At 37.9% G+C, this 24,426-nt stretch overlaps 1 protein-coding gene across 1 annotated transcript in view; it reads left to right on the top strand.

The window, feature by feature from the left end:
- The window catches only part of Msh3 (mutS homolog 3), a 154,410-nt gene that overhangs the window by 56,299 nt on the left and 73,685 nt on the right, over window positions 1–24,426 (top strand). Inside the window, exons 11-14 of the mRNA XM_013015813.1 lie at window positions 2,280–2,364; window positions 3,880–3,989; window positions 16,902–17,034; window positions 24,050–24,237. Coding sequence (XP_012871267.1) covers window positions 2,280–2,364; window positions 3,880–3,989; window positions 16,902–17,034; window positions 24,050–24,237 — 516 coding nt within the window. The remainder of the gene's footprint in view (window positions 1–2,279; window positions 2,365–3,879; window positions 3,990–16,901; window positions 17,035–24,049; window positions 24,238–24,426) is intronic.

Genomic DNA, 24,426 nt, shown 5'->3' with positions numbered 1-24,426 from the left:
CTCCCTCTCTCCCTCCCTCCCTCCCTCCCTCCCTTCCTTCCTTCCTTTCCTCATCCCTTCCTTTCCTCATCCCTTCCTTCCTCCATCCCTTCCTTCCTCCATCCCTTCCTTTCCTTTTTCATAAAGTAGTATAGAAATGATACAGTCTTGGGTTTCCCTGGTAAGCTCTGGGCAAGAATATTTTCCTTCCATTTTAAAACTTTAGAAAGAAAAGCATGCTTTATAAAAGTTTTGGTGTCTAAAATATTAATGAAGTATTTTCCCATGTATTTATAAGATTTCTATCCAGATTCACACAGCATGAATTCTAGCCAAGCATTGCTTATGAGGTTCATTTCAAAGCACATAAAATTTGACTCTTTCACAGAATAAATAATTTAAGATTGTTTGAATATTTCAGGTCAGTGACCATATACTGTTAAATACCTGAGGATGTTGGCTGATACAACCTTAGTTCCACAATGTATATAATTCTACATGGAACTAGACACTGGCTGAAGGAAATTGATTTTGTTTGGAAAAGAGTCTACCTTCAAAATACTTATCAACCAAAAATATATGGGAAATCTCAAAAGCATGGTTAGTCCTTACAGCAGTTTGATAATTACTTTTTTGTAGGAATCCTTCTAATTTAAGATTGCCCAATGGTTGAGATCTTATTAAAATCAGTGTGGCTGTTGATTTAAAGAAAATTCTCATTGTATCTAGTTTGAAAGTTAGATTACTTGTTCAGATAGGGCAAAAAGGAAAACAATAACAGAAGTAGCCAAAGAAAGAAAGAAAAAACAAATTACACACAGCGCATTAATGCAGTTAATGAAAAGAACCATGACTTTTCTCTGTAAAGGACCTAAACGAATGTGGCTGTTCACATTACTGGTTTCTTTGTTGGTAATGTGAATATTGGTAGTCTCCAATAATTATATGTTAGTAAGGGCTCAAAGCCTTCTTCCTCATCCCCTCTGTATCAGGTAGTATATAGATCCAAACCAAATTTTGCCACAAAAATATATCCTTTTTGACAATCAAACATTAACACTTTTCTTCTTTAGTGACCTTACATTACTTGTATTGTTTTTATTTTTAATTTAAAAAAAATTTAAATTTAAAATTTTTATTTTTATTTTTTATTGTGAAAATACTGCACAGAGGGGTTACAATTACATGGGCAAGGTAATGAGTACATTTCTTATCAAGCATTGTTGCCTCCTCCTTTGTTTTCCCCTTCCCATCTTCCCTGGCTCCCCCCACTCCCCACATTTGTATTGTTTTTAAAAATATGCTATCAAGACGTAGGCATGATACCATACACCAAGAAGATTCCAGCACTTGGAAGGTGGAGGCAGGAGAATCTACAATTTCCAAGGCCAGGTTTGGCTGGAGATCTGTCTCTAAATACATACATACATACATACATACATACATACATACATACATACTTACATAAAGTCATTTTGTTAAGTGCTACTGGCAGAAGCAACACTTGAATTGGCTGATAAAGGAAGTTGAATTAGCTACATTTGTAACATGTCAGTTACTATTTCTGAATATAAGCTGGAAGTGTATATACTTTTTAAAAAAGTTATATTGAATCTAAATTTTTCAAGTCTATTTGAAACGTATGGCTTAAAAATTTAGTTTTACAATGTTCATCAAGAAATGTACACATTACCTCACTCGTAACTGTAACCCCTCTGTACAGCATCTATATGATAAAATAAAGTTAAAAACATCTAGTTTTAGATATTTACAAGGACTTAAGGTGAGTGCAAATTCTTTGAACCTTATTAGGAAATAACTTTAGCTACTTACTCTGTTTTGTACAAACAACATTGGCCACCATGGTACCGTGTTGATAATTATAGAGTAAATAACATTTGTTGCACATATAAGATTGTTAAGTGAAAGCTTTTAGTGTTTATCAAGATTATCTCATCATAGAACAAGAGGACAATTTAAAATATCTTGACATGTTTTTTCTAGTTAATTGCATAGCTTTTCCTGAAAGTACCATCACGTACTCTGCCGTAATAAAAGACTATACTTGTTTCTATTCCTGGAGATGTAAAACAAAAACAAAACACTGCAACTGTTACTTTCCTTCCATGTTTTTGGCTTTGGTGTTGGAGCAGCGGCCCTTTTGCATCGGTATATTTAACAGCACTGGCATGAATGGAAGACAAGTAGCCTAGTGAATTCTCATCTTGTGTTGCTCTGTTAGTTTTTAAAAATTTCCTTATGCATTATGTGGTTACTGGTTATATTTCAATCTTTTACAGGAATTTTAAACAGCTGTCAAGTGACATGGAATTTATGACCATTAATGGAACAACTTTAAGGAATCTGGAAATCCTACAGAATCAGGTCAGGTCAACATGAGGGCTAGTTGATTCCAAATGGTTTTGAAATAAAAATTATAAAGTATGAGGCTGTTCTTCAGAATGCAGGTAAAAATAACAACAATGCCTTTTCTTTTTAAGGATGTTATCAAGCTATCCTTTTTAATAACCTAAGGATATTTCATCCTGATAGTGTCTGTCACAATTTCTATATTACATATTTATTTAGGAAGATAACTTTGAAAATTAATATGAGTGAATTTTCTTTGTCAGGTTGATTAGATCTTTTTCTTATATACCTTTAACTTGTTGATAGGTCTGCAATTTCATTACGCAGAATGTAAAACAAGTTACTGTGGTATGCAATTTGACTAGTAAATGTGTCTCTTACTTCAATTTTCATTGTTTATTTTTCCTTCATTGATGAATTAGGTAAATGATAGGATTTGTTTATTAAATTAACACTTGGAAGCAAGCACTGGTGGCTCATGCGTATAATCCTAGCTATTCAGTCAGGTAAGATCTGAGGATCAAATTTCTACACTATCCTGTGCAAATAAATCCTTGAGACTCTTATCTCTAATTAACCACAAAAAAATGACTGAACGAGAAGCATGGCTCAAGTGTAGAACACTAGCCATTCACAACAAGGTTGAGTGAGAGCTCAGGCCCTGAGTTCAAGTCCCAGTCATGTCACCTATCCCCACAAAATGATTACTTGGGAAAGTATGAGGTATTAGGTTGTAAAATTAATGTTATAACAAAGTCATCAAGAAATAAAACTTAATTTCAGATAAAATGCTAATTCCAAATCATTTGGTTAAGTAGTCAAAAATGTGAACCATTTGAATGAAGTGATTGAAAGCTCTTCAGAAATACTTTATCACTGCTGCCAAGTAGAAACTGAATTTGTTTTCCTGATTCTTGGATGAGAGTGAAGTAGTGTACTTCAGCCAGACTTACAGTGCTCATTAACATTTTCATCCTGTCGCTCCATGATGGAGAGGCTGCAGATCTGTTTCACACATTTCCGTCAGCTCTGCACATGGAACTGTGATAAGAAATGGAGCAGGAATGAGGACTTTTCTGGATGGGTTGCTGAAAAAGAGCTCCCACCAAGCTTATAGACATAGCCCTGGCATTCCAATCTTTGCTTGCTCCTGCCACCCCTTCCCTATCCAGTCCTACCAGAGTCAGTTCTGAAAACCAGTTCCTAAGGCAGAAGAAACCTTAGGTCAAAATCTGCTTTTCAGTTCCTTCTGCTGTCCAGGAGTGGAACCTTGTAGAGACAGAAGCTGAGAATTGACATCCTCTCTTTGTTTAACCTTGGTCTCTCTTTCCATGGAAGCTTCTGAATAATTTAATCAATTGCCAAAATACATAGACAGTCCCTTTTCTTTGTAAAAATATCAACATTTATCTTGTGTGAATGAGCCCCTCATTATTAGACATGTGTAACACTTAAAATTTGTTAAGTGGAATAGTTAGGGTCCATGAATACCTAATAGTTGACATTTTTGTTTTTTAAAATTTTTCTTAGACTGATCTGAAGACCAAAGGAAGTTTACTTTGGGTTTTAGACCACACTAAGACGTCATTTGGGAAGCGAAGGTTAAAGAAGTGGGTAACCCAGCCACTTCTTAAATTAAGGTAAAGTGTATTCTTTTTTCTTTCTTTTTTTTTGGGGTCCAGTCATGGGGCTTGAACTCTGGGCCTGGGCACTATCCCTCAGCTCTTCAGCTCAAGGCTAGTGCTCCACCACTTCAGCCACAGCGCCACTTCCGGCTTTTTTCTTTTTGCTTATGTGGGGCTGAGGAATCAAACCCAGGGCCTCATGCATGTAAGGCAAGCACTCTAGCACTGAGCTACCTTTCCAGCCCTAAAGGTATTCTTTTTAACCATGTTTCATCTGAAATTATAAAGTTGTAAAATTAAACATGATAAGGTTTTTATGGCTTAGAAAAGCAGTTTTAAGTTGGGGAAAAGTTTTGTATTTTGTAACTGCCAATAGACTGGTGTTCAGATGCTATCCCCGCATCCATCCTCCACCTCTGTGTCCCAGGAGCAAGCCTGTTTGTAGACTGGAAGGAATGGGCTCTGTGAGAGAGTAAGTGGTCCAATTAGTTGTGAGGAATTTGACGGCAAGGCTCAGAAATTGGTCGCTGGATGGAGGTAATTTGGTGATTTTGAAGGTGGAGGTGATATGATCACAGCTGGCCTTGGAGAAGGAGGCTACATGGTGGTAGTGATGGTAGTGAAGTTGGCAAGTTCATGGAGAGTCCCTAAGGATCAGCACTCAACCAACCATAGCTTGATGGCTGAAATCCTGAAACAGTGTGACATCACAAAAGCAGAGTTTGTATACTGGGAGCGCCTTCCATGCAGACAGTTGAGTCTTGCCCCTAAAACAGGGGTGTCCAAGCTGGGCACTGGTGGCCCATGCCGGTAATCTCACTACTTGGGAGGCTGGGAACTGAGGATCGTGGTTCAAAGCCAGATGACGCAGGAAAGTCCACAAGACTCTTACTCCAATAAACTACTCAAAAAAAGCTAGAAGTGGTGCTATGACTCAAGTAGTAGAGAATTAGCCTTGAGCAAAAGAAGCTCAGGGACAAGTGCCCAGGCCCAGAGTTCAAGCCCCAGGATTGGTAAAAACAAAACAAAACAAAAAACAGGTGTCCAGGAGTGTTTGCACATTAGAACTGTCTGGGAGCTTCACCTGGATGCTTGTGTCTAACCATAAGAATTGTGATTGAATTCATCTCTGTTATACATGGGGTGTTAGGACTTTTTTAAAAGCTCTCCAGATGACTGATCATGACTTAGATAAATGTAGGAACACTAACTTAGAACAATATCTGGCACACTATCTGGCACTAGCAGGAGCCCAGTTAATGTGTACTGAATAGACAGTGTTATTTATGGAGTTCATACTATAGATGAGTATTTAGTACTTAGAATCCTGATAGTAAAGAAGAAGGTCCTGAGAGCTTCAGTACTTGTACAGTGTCTCACAGGTGTCTCACAGCTCTAAAACTAGGATGGAGTTCAGAATCTGAGTGGGCACTTACCATTGTCCTGGCTCAGCCAGAAAGTGGTGACCCTCCACTCTGTTAGCTAGACAGGCCAGTTCCAACACCCTCAGCCTCAAAATGGTAAAATTCCTCCCCACAGGTTGGGTAAAGAATAAAATGAGACAGTAATCCTAATGACTATGTTTGAGTTCTTTATTTCATACCAGGCACTTTGCTAGGGGCTTTGTATGATTGTCTCTTTTAAACCTCACTAAGTAGATCCTATTATTAGCTCCATTTCACTCAGGGATTAGTAAGTTGCTACTGTCTTCAGAAAGGAAAAGCAGATGCTACTGTTAATGTGGACTTTGCTCTAAAACACTACTGATGATGAAGATTTCCAAGGTGCTACAATTTAGTAGAGCACTCTGATTTTCTTTCTTGATCATGCTGACCCTAAGACATGGGAAATTAAGAGGTAAAGAAGAAATCCTGGGGCAGGGGGCTTAGCCCAGCAGAAGGGCGCCTGCCCAGCCCACGCAAGGCCCTGGGTTCGGTCCTCAGCCCTGGAAAAATTAAAAAAAAAAGAAAGAAGAAATCCTGAAAATGAAAGTATCTTTTAGTTTAGTATTCATATGAAATTAGGAGACCTCCTGGAACAAAGCCAGGCAAGATGGCTTTCTGTACTCACTCTGTGGACAACAATGTAGGGATGTCTAGTTGAGATAGTTATCTGCAAATCTGTCCTAGGAACCTCTCATTACCTCTGCACACATGCCCAGGAAACAGGAGTGCAAAGATGTTCTGGCTAATGAAAAGACATCTGCCACACCACAGTGTGCACCATGTTATGTTCTTGGTTGAAACAGACTCACTAACAGATGCTTGTATGTGAATTAAGGCTCCTTTTTAAAGTGTGTATAACCAGGAGTACTTGGAGACAAAATCAGTAGACCATGTTGTCTGCTCTTTGGTGCTGAATCCTGGTCCCTTGGGACCCAGCTGAACTCTAGCATTCTCTAGCAGAGCTCTTTTCTAGACCAATACACTAGCCCCAAACACAAAGCCATTTGCTTTCTCTTTACATTTTACCTCATGATTTAAAAAACTTTTATTCTCCTAATCCATTACAATGCATTTCAAAAGAATTCTACTTAAATTTTTGAACTCGGCCTGGGTTCTGTCCCTGAGCTCTTCAGCTCAAGGCTAGTGCTCTACCACTTGAGCCACAGTGTCACTTCTGGTGGTTTGTTGGAGATGAGAACCTCAGGACTTTCCTGCCTGGGCTGGTTGTAACCTTAACAATCCTCAGATCTCAGCATCCTTAGTAGCTAGTATTACAGGCGTGAGCCACCAGCGCTTGGCTTCTAATGATACTTGCAATCTATTAAAAAAAATCTTTAGCAGAGTAATCAGTGCTCTGCTCCGTATTTCTTACTGTTCCTTTTGCCTTTCTGAAGTGCTAACGGAAGTGCCGTGTACATCACACCAGGCTAATGTTCTGTCTCTGACATTGACAGCCAGATACTACTTTAGAGTTTGGTTTTCATCTTTAGTGAGATCATAGGAGCTGACAAGAGAATTTAGCAAGATAAAGCATATATCCCCAAGTTCTACCAGTCTTTGCAAGTCATCTGTGGATTCTCTTAGGTCCCTTAAGAGTCTCTTAATTTTAAAGCACTTTGTTTTAGTGTTTGCTTGCATGCTAATCAATTAATTAATTAATTATTTCTCTTCTCTTTCTTCCCTTCCCTCCTCATCAAGGCTTTAACACTAAGGCCTGTTGCTTTCACTTGGCTTGCTTGCCCAGCTAGGACTCTACCACTTGAGCCATACCTCTAGACCAACATTTTACAGGTTATTTTGGAGTTTAGAACTTTTCTGCCCAGGCTGATCTCAAACTGTAAGCCTCCAGATCTCAGCCTTCTGAGTAGCTAGGATTACAAATATGAGCCTTTAGCATCTGGCTGAGTTTAGTTTTAGTTTTTATTTGATTTCTTTTCATGAGACTGTCACTCAAATTCAGGGTGTTGTGCATGCTAGGCAAAAGCTCTATACTGAGCTACATCCCCAGCCCTTTTTCTTTGTACTTTTAGCCTCCTTTAGATCTCAAAAACCACAGTCATAAATCTAGGAGAAATTTCTAACCTCATTAAATTTGATTCTATCAAATGACCTTTTTTTGATGTAGAATGTTTTTTTTTCCTTATTCTTACTGACCAGTTATTATGTTTACTGAGTTCACTTAAGTTTTTGAGACTGGAGTTATGTTGCTGCTACTACATTGGCTTTTATAAATAGAGTGTTTTGGTTCTTGTATGTTGTGATCTCTCTCTCCCTTTCTCTCTCTCTCTTTCTACATATATACATATATATATGCATATATATATTCATCAGTTTTTCCATTTTTGTTTTGTGCTGGGACAGAGACTTGAACTCAAGGCCTGGGTGCTATTTCTGAACTTTTTTTTTCTCAAAACTGGTCCTCTACCACTTGAGCCATAGCTCTACTTCTAGCTTTGTTGATGTTTAATTAGAAATAGAGTCTCATGGACTACCCTGCTTGGATTAGCTTTGAATCATAATTTTTAAATCTCAGGCTCCTAAGGATATAGGTTACAGGCATGAGCCACCAGTGCCCAGCTCAGTTTTTATATTTTTAAACAATATTTTTTCAGTGTACTTTGCTAGCTTCTTGTAGATGAAGTAATTAGTAACTAATTAGTTTTAAAACGTTTTTAAAACCTTTTAAAAAGTAAATTACATTGGATTCATTTTTTAGATTTCTCTAGTTTTTTTGTATTGACATGGCTCCATCAATCATATGTGTTCCTGTGTGAGTATATGTATAGTAAGTTTATATATACATTCCCTAAAAAGCTGGGATGAGTTTATATCACAGATATGTCTGTTGAGTCTTTTAAGTGATATTTTGGGCAAAATAACTTCTGAGGCAGATTTGGTTGTCTCATTTATTTAAAGGCTAAGGAAGGGTGAAGCTCAGTGGTAGAACTCTTGCCTAGCATGCTGAAGACCCTAGGTTACATTCCTAGCACCAGGAAAAAAAAAGAAAAAAAAGGAAAGAAGGAAGGAAGGATGGAAGGAAGATAAGGAAGGAAGGACAAGAAAAGTATTCAAGATTTTGTAGCATACGGTCCATTAAAAACAATATTAACCAGAAGGAAATAGTGAGTTTCCTTTGTGGATGCTTCTTTTTCTACAAACTTTGCATTTTTCTAGGATTCCTTTCAGTGACCTCATTTCACTTTTAATAATAGCAGGGTCTAATCTGTCTTCCTTCCTTCTCTTATAACTCACATGCTAATCGTCATTATCCTTAGCACTCTGGGCACCGTACATCTGCCAGGATATCCCATCTTATTCCATCTCTTCTCACTGCGTTTATACTTGATGATCTCGTAGAATGTTCTTTTCTCTTCCATTTTTTTTTTTTGATTTGTGAGTTTTCTTGATGGAATTAGGATTTGAATCAGGACCTTGTGTTTGCTAAGAAGGTAATCTACCACTTGAGTTCCACCACAAGCTCTTTTGTATAATTATTTTTGAGATAGGATCTTAAAAACAATCAGAATGTGATATATGATTCTATTTGTGATGTTTTATTTTAAAATAATTTATAAGAAATACACAGCAAATACACACATAAACTTTTCTAATGGTACATCTTTGCCATCATCATAATCAGATAAAAGTGATATTCTCGCCAAGCCAATCCATATAGACCAATGTTGGAACTGAGAGCATAGTTTTCATACCAGATCATGTGTTAGAAAGATGAGGAGACAGCCATAACTAACTGCAAGCTTCCAGGATGACAGAGAGGGTCTTCTACTGTTTTGTCTATAGGTAGAGTAAGGAATGGAAGGTGAGTAGATAGAGTAGGTGCATCCCTTCTTAAGGCAAGATCACAATTAACAATTGCACACTATCTAAGTCAGCATGGATCACAGCCTTTCCCTTTTATGTAATACTTTAATATAGCCTGAGTTCTGGGAACTTAGGAAGCTAACTATATTTTGATCAACCAAGTACACATTGGCATGTTTGGTAACATTAATGGTAGAACATTGGTTAGGGAAGCTAACTACTAACAAAAAGATCTTCAGAGGTTTAATGGGTCCAAGAGAATAGACCTTTTCAGATTGGGATTCTCTTACAGACATTTAGGAACCCCAAAAGCTCTGTGGTCTTAAAAATGTGGCTTCCAATTCTGGGCCCTGCCATCAGCAAGAGGGAAGGAGAAAGAGAGAAGAGCATGCATTTTCTTTTTTTCTTTTTCTTTCTTTCTTTCTTTCTTTTTTTTTTTTTGTTGGTTGTAGGGTTTAAACTCTGGGCCTGGGTGCTGTCCCTCAGCTCTTTAGCTCAAGTAATTGAGCCACAGCGCCGCTTCCTGCTTTTTCTGCTTATGTGGTGCTGAAGAATTGAACCCAGGGCCTCATGCATGTGAGGCAAACACTCTACCACTGAGCCCCATGTTTTCATATTTTTAGGAGCCAGGTCTTATACATGTCCCCCTGACTTTCTCCTCTGGCTGGAGCTCATTCTGATGTCTCACTGTATTGTCAAGAAGGAAGACTAGTGAATATCTAGCATTATACAGCCAATGACTACTTTTTTTCCTTTTCATTGTTGGAATTGTTCTTAGAATTTATATATTTAATTTACTTAAACTTTCCAATCTTAACCTAAGTTGCAAAGTTTCAAAATGTAAAAAGTTAAACCTTGAAATATTTATCTCTCATCCCTGCCCCAGGTCTTATTGGATAAGTCTGGTTATTATTTTACTGTGCATCTTTCCAGAGACTTTCTGTTTTAAAAATAATGACCAAACAAGTAGGAATATACATATATATGTGTATATATATATATATATATATATATATATATGCATATTCTCTCCTCCTTTGTCATACCTGGGGCTATAATGTACAGAGTCCCTTTGCAGTGCCCCTCAGTTGTATAAGACAGCTATTTTTCATGTGTATTATCTATCACTCTCAGGGACAGGGGGTGCTCCTCACTGAATCTGTAATCTGCTTCTACAACTAGTAAGTAGAAGCTTTTCATGGCAAAGGACATAGCTAACAAGATATATAGAAAGCCCAAAGAATGGGAGAAGATTTTTACCAGCTACCCATCAGACAAGGGCCTCATATCTAAAATATACCTAGACCTCAAAAACTTAAAACTCCCCAAAATAAGTTCTTAAAGAAATAACAGCCCAATCAATGAAAGGGCTAAAGACTTAAAGAGAGACTTCTCAGAGGAAGAATGGCCAATAGACACATGAAGAATGTTCAACATCTCTGGCCATAAAAAATATGAACCAAAATAACATCGAGTTTCTACCGTACCTGAGTTAGAATGGCCATTATTAAGAAAACTAAAGTAGCCGGGCGCTGGTGGCTCATGCCTGTAATCCTAGCTATTCAGGAGGCTGAGATCTGAGGATCGCGGTTCAAAGCCAGCCCGGGCAGGAGAGACCGTGAGACTCCTATCTCCAATAAACCACCAGAAAACCGGAAATGGCGCTGTAGCTCAAGTGGTAGAGCGCTTGCCTTGAGCTGAAGGGCTGAGGGACAGCGCCCAGGCCCAGAGTTCAAGCCCCACGACCGACAAAAAAAAAGAAAGAAAACTAACAGTAACAAATGCTGGCAGGGGATGTGGCTAAAAGGGTGTGAATATAAACTTGTTCAACCATTCTGGAAAGAAATATGGAGGTTCATCAAAAGACTAAACAAATGACCCAGCAATCCTACTCCTGGGCATTTATCCAGTTGCAGCATTGTTTACCATAGACATGGAATCGACCCAGATACAAGTAGATGAATGGATCAAGAAAATATGATGTATATACACAATGGAATTCTACTCATTCATTAGAAAGAATGATCTTGTAGCATTTATAAGAAAATAGGAAGACTTGGACAAAATTATATTAAGCGAAGTAAACATACTGAATGATTTAAAATACACACACACACACACACACACACACACACGGATACGATGAATTATATAGGTCTCGACATTTACACAGTGAGGCCAAAGGAGGAAATGCATAGGAGTGGTTGACAAAGGCTCAATAGTTATGTTCTTATAAAATAATATTTATGACATGAACACCAAGAAAAGGAAACGAGACTTTTTTTAGTTGATGTTGTTGCTGTTTTTTCTTTTTTCTTGTTTGTTTGTCTTTGGGCGTGTAGGAGGGGCACAGGAAAGATGGAACAAAGGGTGAACAAAAACAACAGTGGTAGTCACTAGACACTAGATGGAAAATGAACAGTACATCTTGTGGGTGGGGATGGAGGGAAAAAGTGTGAGAGAGTGAGGGAAGGGGAGACATGATTCAGAAAGAATTGTATTCATTACCTGATTCATGTAACTGCAACCCCTCTATACATCACCTCCACAATAACAATAAAAATAAACAACTAGTAGAAGCTGTTCAACACCCTACAACTCAATACCATAGCTAATGGAAATGAAAGGAGGCTTTTAGAATACAAATTGGATTTTTAGACAATTGCTCAAGAGAATTGAGGATATTAAGTTTTGTGCTTGGCACTTAAATCACATAAATAAATAAGTAAAATTAAGGGACTAGAGACCTGTTTGTGCGAGGCATTAGCTCGCACATCTTGGTGTGATTTTCTGAAGTGCCAAGTACCTTGAGGTGGCAGTTAATTCTCTTGAATAATTAACTAGCTCTTATTTTGGTAAACCCATATGTTTGAAGTATAATGGTTATCTTTTTAAATGACCAGGCAATAGAATGTTACATATTTCCTTCTACTTAAGATTTAATTTATACTCACAGAACAAAATGCCAGGCTTACCTCTGGAATGACTTGACTGGGAGGCCCTGTTAGTCATTTGTGGTTACCCATGTTCTGCGAGCCTGCGGACACCCAGGTGGAGTGGTTTACTCAGCCCGGCACACACGTGACTGCTCATAAATGGAGAATGGGGTGGGAGGGTGGCGCGTACCTGACAGCCATGACTGATTACTCTGGCTCCATGCCAGAGCTACTCCTGGCAGCCACTGCCAGAGAAAAGTGGACCCCAGGGGTTCTCCCTTACCCATGTGTCAGCATGGTCAGCCTGGATTCACCAGCATCTCTTGGTGAGCTAGGCAGGAACTTAAGAGTTGGCCTCTGCTTTGTTCTGTGGTATCTGGGCCCTCAGTGAAATCTAGATCAGCTTGAAGGACCAGCAGTAAATGGTAGCTTTTCCTGTAGCTGAGGAGGGGAACACAGGGAGCATGAGGACAACAAGGAGACCATGTATGTTTTCCCTTCTTGGCTTTCCAATTTTGTCCCTGTCCATCTTCATGGTAATAGTTACCAGTCACGCTGTTTTTGAGTAATAGCCACACACAATAGTTGCTAACGTCATCATCCAGTTCATCTCCAAATGTGAAGGACTCTGCTGACACCCACATATTGTCCTTGGATCTTAGGTGGTAAAGAAGAATCTCTGTCATCCCTAGGACCTTAAGTCCTTTGTTTCTCGGTATCCGGGATGAAATTCTTTTCACTGGTTTATTATAGCATTGTAAGAACAACTGTTACTACTATAGGGAATCTTGGAATAATACTGTTACCATTGTCTTTTTGGCAATACTGTTTCTTGCTTTGCTACCTGTCACATCACCAAATCTCTCACTGCTTGCATTTATAGAACGATTCCTTATTCTGGTGGTCTAAGTATTGCTTTATTAGAGTTTCTTGGAAAGTCTCCTAACTACTTTTAATTAGAAAATGATTCTAAGGTATCTAAACTTAAGAACATTTTATAAGTCATTTTATTCATTTGCATTTTTTAATCTACCTATAGAGGATAAAAATGGAAATGCAATACCCAGTGATGGGAAATTTGTGGTAAAAAAAACAACCACATCCCCTTTTACTTTCTCCTTGCCTGTTTAGACATCTATAATTGGTAATAACCTGCTTTTTCAATGCAGCCTATTAACCACTCTCAACATAGTGGTTTATATAGTACTTCTGATCATTTCTTGCCAGATGGAGTGCTTGAGAGTGCAGGGCTAGTAAATTCCTCCTTGTTTACTCTGCACAAAATACGACTGTGTATTTATGATTTAGGGTTTGTCATTGTGTCGTTATTTAGAAATATTTTTGTGTGTAGTTGATTCCTTACCATTGCTGATCCCTTACCGTGCTGTTCTTTGTGATATCTACAAACAAATTTGTACCAATGATTATGAGATCAGTTAACATTTAATGAATGGTTACTAAGCAGCAGGCACTGTTTGCCAAGCGCTTGACGTGTATTATTGAATTCTCACAGTAACACCAAGAGTTAGGGCCCATTGGTGTTCTTGTTTTACCGATAGAGAAACTAGGGCATGGCTAAGTAATTGGTGAATGACAGAGCCTGGATTTGAACTGAGGCTGCCTGCCTTCGGAGCCCAAATTCTTAACCTGTGAGCTAGAGAAGACTTGATTTAAAACCAGAATGATTGCTAGTGAACATGATGCTCTTGCCTGTGCTGATCCCAGGCTGGAATAAAAGCTGCTTCCTTTGTAGATTTTTTTAAGGTTCCAAATCAACATAGCACAGTCTTTACACTCTCTAAGAGTTCTGTAGAATTTATGTCTGTTCAACTTTGTTTCTGGGAAAGTTCATAATCATGGTTTAGATTTTTAATAAATTCTTTGCTCTTATCTTTCCATATTTTGGAAAGCCTCTAATTCTTGAGACAGTAGCTGTCTGTGTAGGCTGTCTTCTGCATTCACAGATGGCATCATTTTATCTATCTTCAAACCATCTGTGGCACCAACCCCATCTATTCCAATTGGTGTCATCTTTCATTTATGCAGGAGTGAGTTATTAAAGTAAAACTTTCTATTTGTATGGCATTTTGGGTAAATGTTGGAGTAAAACATTGATTTATTTTGTCATAACAATCCTATGCCAAGAAGATTTATTTATTTTTGGCTTCATCTTGATTTACTTTATACAGTCTTTGGAGTGGAATCCAGCAACTGTTTATTGCATGCATGCAGTTTTGAAACTGTATGAATGAAGACATGATCCCTGACCTTACTGACTTGAAAGTCTAGTAGGGAAGACAGTGTAGTAGCAAATGGAATTGAAGAAAAGAGAAAGTGCATGATAGTGGAAAAGGGCAGTAACAGGATTAAATGTGGTCTGGGCATCTAGAAAACTCTTGTAGTGGGAGAGTTGGTAGAGTGGTGGTTAGTGGACAGTTAGGAGGAGGAAGTGTCTTTCTGTCAGAGCAGCAAGTGAACTTGGAGTGGTCAAGGTATTAGAAGTGATTCAAAATCTGACTGGATCTTAAAGTGGAAGCGAGTGATAGGTGATCTGAAGTTGAGACTTCAGGGTAAGCAAAGACCTTGTAGGCCAATTAAGGATTCTGGATTAAAGAACTTAAGTTTGGTGGCAAGTCATCAAGGAGCCTAAGGCAGATGTGTGCCAGAATGGCTCTGAGTTTTAGGAATATCATTCAGGCTACAGTATGGAGAATGGGTTACAGATGGTGACAGAGTAGAGGTGGGACAAAAGTTAGGAGGCTGTTTCACTTGTCATTGGGAGAGAAATGATTTTGGCATAGACCAGGAAAGTGACATTAGAAATGAAAAAAGTAGTTGGATTTTTGGGACTATCTTGCTAAGAATGGAAAAGCCAATCTAGATGTCTTAAAAGCTTGATTGTGTTTGATACAATGAGTCAGAGAAAAATGAAACAAGAATGAGACCTGAAGGTGGTATAGTGGCTCTGAGTTGTGGCAAAGCATGATCTCACAAGGTACTTATACAGTCACTAAAGATGAAAATATTCCCCTAATTATAAAGCAGATGGTCTGTCATCTAGGCATGCTACTAATTAATATAAAGTTTACCCTTCATGTTAGCATATGAAATACCAGCAGAACTTAGAAAGACAAACTTGTTTATTTACCTTATGTCTTCTTTTTCACCAAAACGTCAGTTTATTCTTTCATCCACTCATTTTACATATAATTATTTATTTGGGATGCTGTTACTTGTGCTTGAACTCAGGATCTTGAATGTTTTCAATCTAATTGGAGATAAGAGTTTCTTGGATTTGTCTGCTGGGCTGGATTCAAACTTTAATCCTTAGAGCTCAGTTTCCTGAGTAGCTAGGATTCCAGGTATGAGACACCAGTGCCTGGCTCATACACTTACTTATTTAAAGTAAACCTTACTGAGTGCTGGGCTTTTTATTACTAGACATATTTATTATCTCAGTTATTAATATTACCTGTCGGTCACTCCTAGAACTTTGATGTTTTCAGGTACTTAATGAGCCACGTCTTACTTACGATGCACTTAGCCAATCAGGTTTCCATTTTAAGTTGACTAGCTTCACCACCCCTTCCCAAGTAGCCCATCACTTGCTATGTATCACTGCTGATAAAGTCTGGCATCCCTAATCCTCTGTGTCTCCTGAGGCCATATTATCTGTATTTTGTACTGCGACTCTCCTCCCTAACCACCATTAGTCAACACTTGATTGGTTCAAGTTGTCTTGTTGCTCCTGGTGGCAAAGACAATACAGCTTATATAGCAAACGCATCTGCATTAGTGAAGACAATACAGCTAGCAAACACATCTTCAATCACAGTGGTTTAAATATGACAGGTTTATTTCCTACTAGTAAGTTTATTTGGTAACAATGTGAAAGTGGGAGATTTTCTGCCTTACTCACGAAGTCGGACTGATAGAGTCGACCATGTGGCTTACAAAACTGCTTTGAGCTTAATATCTAGCTGGCAAAGATCTTATTGTGTGATCTCCCACAGAAGGTTTCTTTGGGCCAGGGCTTAGAAGTGGCTTACAGTATTCCTATGCTGTAAAGAATTCAGATGCATGGCCACACCCAAATGCAGAGGAACCTGGGAAGTGTATTTTGTGTTTTCTTTGTGAACTGGTCTTCTGCCACAAACCAGTTAGTAGTAAGAGGGAAGGAAGGACCATACATCTTTCTTGTGCTTTGCAAGTGGCTGTGACATTAAAATGAGAAATGTAGTCAGGTGTTGGTGGTTCATGTCTGTAACTTTAGCTACTCAGGAAGCTCAGATTTGAGGATCATGGTTTGAAGTCAGCCGGATCAGGAAAGTCCTTGAGACTCTTATTTTCAATTAATCACCCACACAAAACAATAGCCAGATGGGGAGCTGTAGCTCAAGTGGTAGCGCACTAGCCTTGAGGGGAAAAAAAGCTCAGGGACAGCACCTTAAGTCCTAAGTTTGAGCCTGAGGGATACACACACACACACACACACACACACACACGCACACGCACACGCACGCGCACGCGCGCGCACACACACACACACAAGTGTACATTCTGATTTTCTAATACACACACACACACCCAAGTGTACATTCTGACGTTCTAACACACACACACACACCCAAGTGTACATTCTGACGTTCTAACACACACACACACATCCAAGTGTACATTCTGACTTTCTAGCTTATCTAATCACCATTATTCTGTTCTCACAGGGAAATAAACGCCCGACTGGATGCAGTGTCTGAAGTTGTCCATTCTGAATCTAGTGTGTTTGGTCATATAGAAAATCATCTACATAAATTGCCTGACCTAGAAAGAGGACTCTGTAGCATTTATCATAAAAAAGTAAGTTTCATAAAAATAAAATCTATTAAAGTTCATACTAATTCAGTATGGGGACTCCAGATGTTCAAGGAAAATCATGTGAGATTTCATTGTTTTTATTATTTTATAAAAGATTGCAAGTAGCATGAGAAATTAGCTAACTCCTCAGAAATTTTAATTGTACAAATTAAGGTTGTTCCAGTTTTTGCTTTGTAAAAGTAAAATTTTCCCACTTAATACCACAACAACATAAGTAGTCAGTCTATTATAATAAGAAAAGTGTAAAACATTATCAAAGCAACAAATTTACTTATAAAAGTGCTACTGTAGAAGAGAGATGTCTTTTGAGCATAAGTTCTTATTAAACAAAGGGAAAATCTGCTGATATTATACTTCTGCGGGTATTGGTATACCAATGAATTCGTATAAAAAAGTGTTTAAGAAGATTATTTTGATTTTTATCACTTAGTTTTATAGATTAAGTGATTGCACTGCCTTTCCTATGGAGTACACTAATTTACTTTATCATCAAAATGTTTCTGAATTTAAGCCAGGCACGGAAGCTCACACTTGCTATTTGAGAGGCTGGCAACAAGAAAAACCACAGTTCAAAGCTAACCTGGGCAAAAGTTCATATGGCTACATCTCAATCAGTAAAAAGCTGGACATGAATGACCAGACCTGTCATCCTAGCTACATAACAAGTGTAAATAGGAGTGCTGTAGTCCAGGCTGTCCCTAGCAAAAAGCAAGATGTTTATGAAAAATAATGAAAGCAAAAAGGAATGGAGATATGGCTCAAGACATAGAATTCCTACCTAGCAAATAAAAGGACCAGAATTCAAATCCTAAAAATGCTCCAAATCCTTATTTTGTAATAACTATATTTGTAATAATTGTTAATAAATAAACTTCAAAACTGGTAGTTTTTTTTTTTTGGTGGGAATATGCTGGTTCTGGAGCTTGAACTGAGAGAGCTTAGGTGCTACTCTGAGTTTTTTTGCTCAAGGCTAGCACTCTGCCATTGGAGTCACACCTTTACTTCTAGTTTTTCAGTGGTTAATTGGAGATAAGATTATCACAGACTTTTCCTGCCCTACTGGCTTTGAAGCAACCAGGATCCTCATATCTCAGCTTCCTGACTAGCTAGGATTACAGGCATGAACCACTGGCATCCAGTTCAGAAGTGTTTTACCTTTTGTAGAAGCTATTTACATATATTATATCCTTTGTTCCTTGCAAAAAGTATAGCACTGGGAAGATACTGTTTTTTTTTTTTAAATTACTTTCTTACTGTTAGGAAGTTATACATAATGCTGTGTATTTAAAATGTTACAATAGGGTTATCATATTGGCTAATGCAGCGTTGCCAATAGAGGGTTAGTAACTTGCTAGTGACAGAATTTGTATTTAAACCTTGACTACATTTTCAGTGTATTGTTTGGAGGCTACTACATTCGATATGGTTGTCTTTAAAAAGACCTCTGTTCTTCTTCTTTTTGCTTATGTGGTGCTGAGGAATCGAACCCAGGGCCTCAGGCATGCAAGGCAAGTGCTCTACCAATGAGCCACCTTCCCAGCCCTTAATGAGTACATTTTTTTTTTCTGCTTATGTGGTGCTGAGGAATTTAACCCAGGGCCTCATGCATGCAAGGCAAGCGCTCTACCACTGAGACACCTTCCCAGCTCCTATGGTTGTCTTTAATGTCACTGTATCCCCCTCCCTGCTCTTGACTCTTTGAGCAACTTTTATTTTTTTGCCCAAATTGAAATATTTTGCCAATTTAATAATTTCATTGTACTACAATTTTTATATGCTCCAATTTTAGTGTGACCAAATTTTCATTAGTGTTCACTTTTGTAAGGTCTCTTTTTTCCAACCAAGTTTTACTAGAGTGTTAAATATTGCCTCTGAGAATTTTTGTGGTGCTCAAGAGGACTTACGTAACTGTTTCAAATATGCTTCAGCTAAATTTGAAAACTAAGTACAAACCAGATTTGGGAATACTAATCCAGAGAAAAAGATGAGTTGAGTAGGTTGTATGGTTGGTGGAGTCTGTTGCAGTGTTTCTTGGTTTGCTGTGTTGTTTGCTGGCAAAAGCAGAAGCCCTGCTGATATTAGGAAATGTTATGATCAACTCTTTTGGGACTACAGAGGAATGCCAAACCATGTGTTACTTTGTATCCTTGGCCTAGTAACTGACATCAGTGCATATTACCTTTCATTAATCAATAGATCTGCAAGCACCTTGACTTCACTAGTTGAAAGCATTTATTCATTGACAGATGTCAAAGATGGTTGATTTTCTTCAGAGAAAATAGGAGCAGAACAAAATTTCTTTTCGTTATTAAGGAAAAGAGCAAAGTCAAAGAAAGTGTCCATAGCAACAAGATGGCAGCAGCATCTATGCTGCTTTGATTTCTGTCACATCTTGCTGCCTCTCTTTAAACTTCACTTTGATGTTTGCCTTTTATAAGGTTTATGTATTTATAAAAAAATTCCAGTAAAAATTACAACCTAATTTGTTTTAAGAGTGACCAGTACAACTGCAAGAATGGCTTTATTTTGAAATGTCAAAATGTATTTTACTGAAGGAACTTATGACTCATTCAGAAACTGTTCCTAGGTACTGTTTTAATGTTTAGAATTTGCCTCAAGGTTAGTTTGAAAAGTGAAGAGTAAAAATGATTTGATAGTAAACCAATGTAAGAAAGGCTGGCTGCTTGAGATCACTTTTTAATAGATGAGTTAGTTGACATCAAGCACACATCCGTTTTTTATTACTAATATTACTCTAAATGAGCTTCTACTGCATATGCCAATTATGTGAAAGTCAGAAAATGTTAAAGAAGGTTGTGGAAGGAGAAATCCTAGGTCTTGTGGCTGTGGTCAAGTGCCACAGAATTTACACACATAGGTTGTTTTTGTGGTAAGAATGACAGTAGAACCAAACTGGGCTGATCCTGGAATAAAACAAGTATTTCCAGGACAATAAAACTTCACATCCAAATCCTAGAAAATAGTACCAGTTATAGGAGCCTGAAATAAAATAAACATTTCTGTGACAATAAAACTTTACATTCAAATCTTAGGAAGTAGTGCCAGGAATCCATACTAACTTATCTGAAAAACTGCTTTGTAAGGAAGTAAGTATGGTTGGTGAATATACTTAGATAATAGCACTTTGCCAGTGTTGAGAGGGGAGTGTTTTCAGAATCTTGTGGGTAGAGATTATTCCTTAGCCAGGCTGAACTAAGCTTGAAAGCTTCATTTTCAGTGTAGCTCTTAGGCTGTGGTCCTTCCAGTGCACTGATAACATTGCCCTACACTTACAGATCTGATCTGAAGTGTTCTTATAGAAAAGTTTGTTACTGGAATTAACACAGAGAATCCAGAGCAGCCATCTAAATGCAAAGGTGCTGAGGGTGTTGCAACTTTATATTCTGCTTTTGTTATAGTTCCTTCACTTAAAAACCTGCCTGGCTGGGTGGTGGTGGCGGCTCACGCCTGGAATCCTAGCTACTCAGGAGGTTGAGATCTGAGGATTGTGGTTTGAAGCCAGCCTGATCAGAAAAGTCCCCTTGAGACTCTTATCTCCAGTTAACCACTCAAAAACCAGAAGTGATGCTGTGGCTCAAGTAGTAGAGTGATAGATAGCCTTGAGTACAAAGAGGCTCAGGGACAGTGCCCAGGCCCTTAGTTCAAGCCCTATTACCAACAACAACAACAAAACAACAACAATAAAAACAAAACACCCAAAAGAAAACCCTGCTTGCACACTAAGAGCTTCATTACACTCCTGGTTTTCACCTTGTTCCTGTTGCTGACGTGATTTTTGCATCATGGCTAAGCCTGGAAAAACACATCCCTTTCTTGTCTCTCAAATTACAATAATCACAGAAGCCTGTCATTTAAAAATTATATTGAAAATGTTTATATCCAGTTCTTTACTAATTGGCTAGTGGCTAAGAACCTTCCAGGCACTTATCCAGTGCAGCTTTCTGTGTTGGCATGCAGTGCCTTTCCCAGCTTTTCTGGAGAAGAAGCACTTTGAGGTACTCTTTGAACTCAGCTTTTCTTTAGTTGACCTAACTTCTTAATTGACCTAACTTCCTTTCTTAATTTACTTCCTCTCTTATGGTCAGTAATTATTGTTTTGGATATACTCTTAGAATTAATACTATATATAGCATATATAATATATTCTATATATATGTCTTATCATTAATTTAACTGGGCCATTCATGTTAATATGTTTATTTGCAAAAAAAAATAATTCTATCAGTTTTGTATACAAGTACTTTCTGCTAGAAGAGAGCCTTTTGACCTGATCCAGCCTGATCCTGGTTGGTTTCTATACCCGACATAAGTACCATCTTAGATTCCTTTTATATTATTTGAGTTGACCTCTTGCCTTCTGTATCCCATGTTGTTTTCTTCCTGTAATCCTTCATTTTGGCAGAGTGAACCCCAAGAAGCTTCCTGAGAGAGAGTGTTAGAAATAATGTTTTGAAACTTGGATATCTAGAAATGTCTTTTTCTTTCCTATTCGCACATTTGATTGGTAATTTGTCAGACTATAAAACTCTAGGTTATAAATTATTTTTCTTGAGAAATTTGTATTACTCCATTTTCTTTTAGCCTCTGTTATTCTTGAGAGACAGAGCTGTTCTGCTTGCTGACTCTGTGTGACTTTGCTTTCTTCTTTCTTCTTCACTTTATTTAGAAGCTCTTTTATTTTTCATCCTTATTGAAGTATGTTTTCAGATCATTTGTGTGTATGCTGGTCCTGGGCTTGAACTGAGGGCCTGTGTACTGTCCCTGAGCTTTTTTGCTCAAGGTTAGCACTCTACCACTTGAGCCATGGCTCTACTTCCAGCTTTTTGGTGGTGATTGGAGATAAGAGTTTCAAGACTTTTCTGCTTGGGCTGGCTTTGAATTGAAATCCTCAGATCTAACCCTCCTGAGTAGCTGGTGGCCTGAGCCACCAACATTTGGCTCAGATAAATTCTTTAGAGTAGGATTTAGTCAAAGGCTATGTGCATTTTTTAAATTATGAAGATATGCCAATTTACTAGGAGTATATAAAAGTGGCTTTTTCTCACACATCTGCTTTTGAATCTTTGACATTTTATTAAGTAGGAGAAAAACAAAGGCGGAGGTAACAATGCTGGACAAGAAATTTACTCATTACCTTACTTATGTAACTAACCCCTCTGTACAGCATCTCTACAATAAAATTAAAAAAAATTAAAAAACCCAAATAACTATTTTGTAGTTTTAATGTGCTTGTCTTTCCATATGTATATAGCTACTGTTTGACATTCTCTCTCTTCCAAAAGCTGTATGTTTAATATGTTTAGTCATTAGTTTTTGGGTTATTCATCATTTTCACGCTAATTTATAAGAGTTTATTGTTAAGGAGGATTTTTCTATTTCTCTCATGTGAACTTCAAATTTTTTTTCAGAACTGGTCTTTATATTTGTGACATGGATTAGATAGCAAAATTTATGGTAAACAGTGTACTTTTATTTTAACTAATTGTACAAAGGGGTTTCAATTCAACAAGTCGGTTAATGAGTACAGTGCATCTTGATCAGTGTCATCCCTTTCATCATTCTCCTTCAAAATTTTAAATATTTTCAAATGAGAAAGAAAATCCCAAACGAGTATTGGCTTTATTATTTCTTGCTCAGATTCTTTTTTTTTAAATATTGTCAAGATGATGTACAGAGGGGTTACAGTTACATAGTGAGGTAGTGATTACATTTCTTGTCTAACTCGCTACCCCTTCCCTCATTTTTTTCCCTCTTTACCTCCCTCCAATCCCTGCCCCTTTTAGTTGTACAGATCACTCCCAACATATGTCTTGTGAGTATAGCATAGGTTCCCCCTTTGTCCTTTGTCTCACCATTTTGTTGTTCCCCATCCCTTCCCTAATACCCAGGGTACCAAAATCAAACACAGTGACAATAGGGAATAAACCATATGGGGGAACACAAAAGCAAAATAAATCACATATTACATTGAGAACTAAAACAACAAAGACAGACCTCTTGTGTCCATGTCTTGGAGTTCATTTTGCTTAACATCATCTTATATGATCATATGTACATAGCTATTGAGCTATTCTGCTCAGCTCAGATTCTTTTCTTTTCTTTTTTTTTTATTGTGAAAATACCGTACAGAGGAGTACATTTCTTATCAAGCATTGTTGCCTCCTCCTTTGTTTCCCCTTCCCATCTCACCCCTCCCCCCCCAACAGAGTTGTAAAGTTCGTTTTCGACCTAACGGCTTGTACATTTCATTGTTGCAATGGGTCCACCTGTATCCCTATTTAAATGATTTGTTTTTTCCCTTCCCCTCCACAAATTATACCAACACCAAATACAGTGAAAGCAGGGGTTAGACCATGGGGGAGGGTCAGATTATTTTCTTATAGCTTTAAAATATTATATACTTTATTTCAACTAATATGGTCCAAACATTTTGTTTATTGAATTATAATCTTTTTGTGTTCTTTTATTGGTATATATTGATTGTACAAAGTGATGTCATTGGGAGTATTTCCAGACACACCTATGATGTCCTTAGGTCATATTCATTCTGTATTATTCTTTCTCAGAAGGAGACAATAGTAAATAAAATGATACCCTTTTAGTAGTTTTTTTGTGCCAGTCCTGGGGCTTGAACTCAGTGCCTGGGCACTGTTCCTGAGCTTTCTTGATCAACACTAGTGCTTTACCATCTAAAGCCACAGCTCCACACATCTAGCTTTTCTGATGCTTAATTGGTGGTAAGAGACTCACAGCCTTTCCTTCCCTTGGCTGGCTTCCGACTGCCATCCTCAGATCTAAGCCCTCTGAATAGTTAGAATTGCAGGAGTGAGCCACTAGCTCCCAGACCTTTTAATAATTTTTAGAGTTTCATTATGGTATTTTCTTTTTTTCCATTATGGTATTTTCATTAATACAATTAAACTTTATTTTTATGTACCTTGTGTTGTTTATGTAAAGAAAATATTTCTACTTGCAGTGTTCTACACAAGAGTTCTTCTTGATTGTCAGAAGCCTGTATCAACTGAAGTCAGAATTTCAAGCATTAATACCTTCTGTCAATTCCCATGTGCAGTCAGACTTGCTCCAGACACTTATGTTAGAAATTCCTGAACTCCTGAATCCAGTGGAACATTACTTAAAAATACTTAATGAACAGGCTGCCAAGTAAGTGCTAGATGTTTCTTTCTTCCTTTCTACAAGTTACTGAAAATGCTAGACTCTCCCTTCTTCCTTCCCACCTATGAATGAAAGTAACAGACCCGGGGCTGGGAAGGTGGCTCAGTGGTAAAGCATTTGCCTTGCATGCTTCAGGCCCTGGGTTTGATTCTTCAGCACCCATAAGCAAAAAAAAAA

This window comes from Dipodomys ordii, unplaced genomic scaffold (assembly GCF_000151885.1).
Source record: "Dipodomys ordii isolate 6190 unplaced genomic scaffold, Dord_2.0 Scaffold28, whole genome shotgun sequence".
NCBI classification, from domain to species: Eukaryota; Metazoa; Chordata; class Mammalia; order Rodentia; family Heteromyidae; genus Dipodomys; species Dipodomys ordii.
Note: the sequence above shows the minus strand (reverse complement) of the source record. Positions and strands in the feature narration are given on the sequence as shown.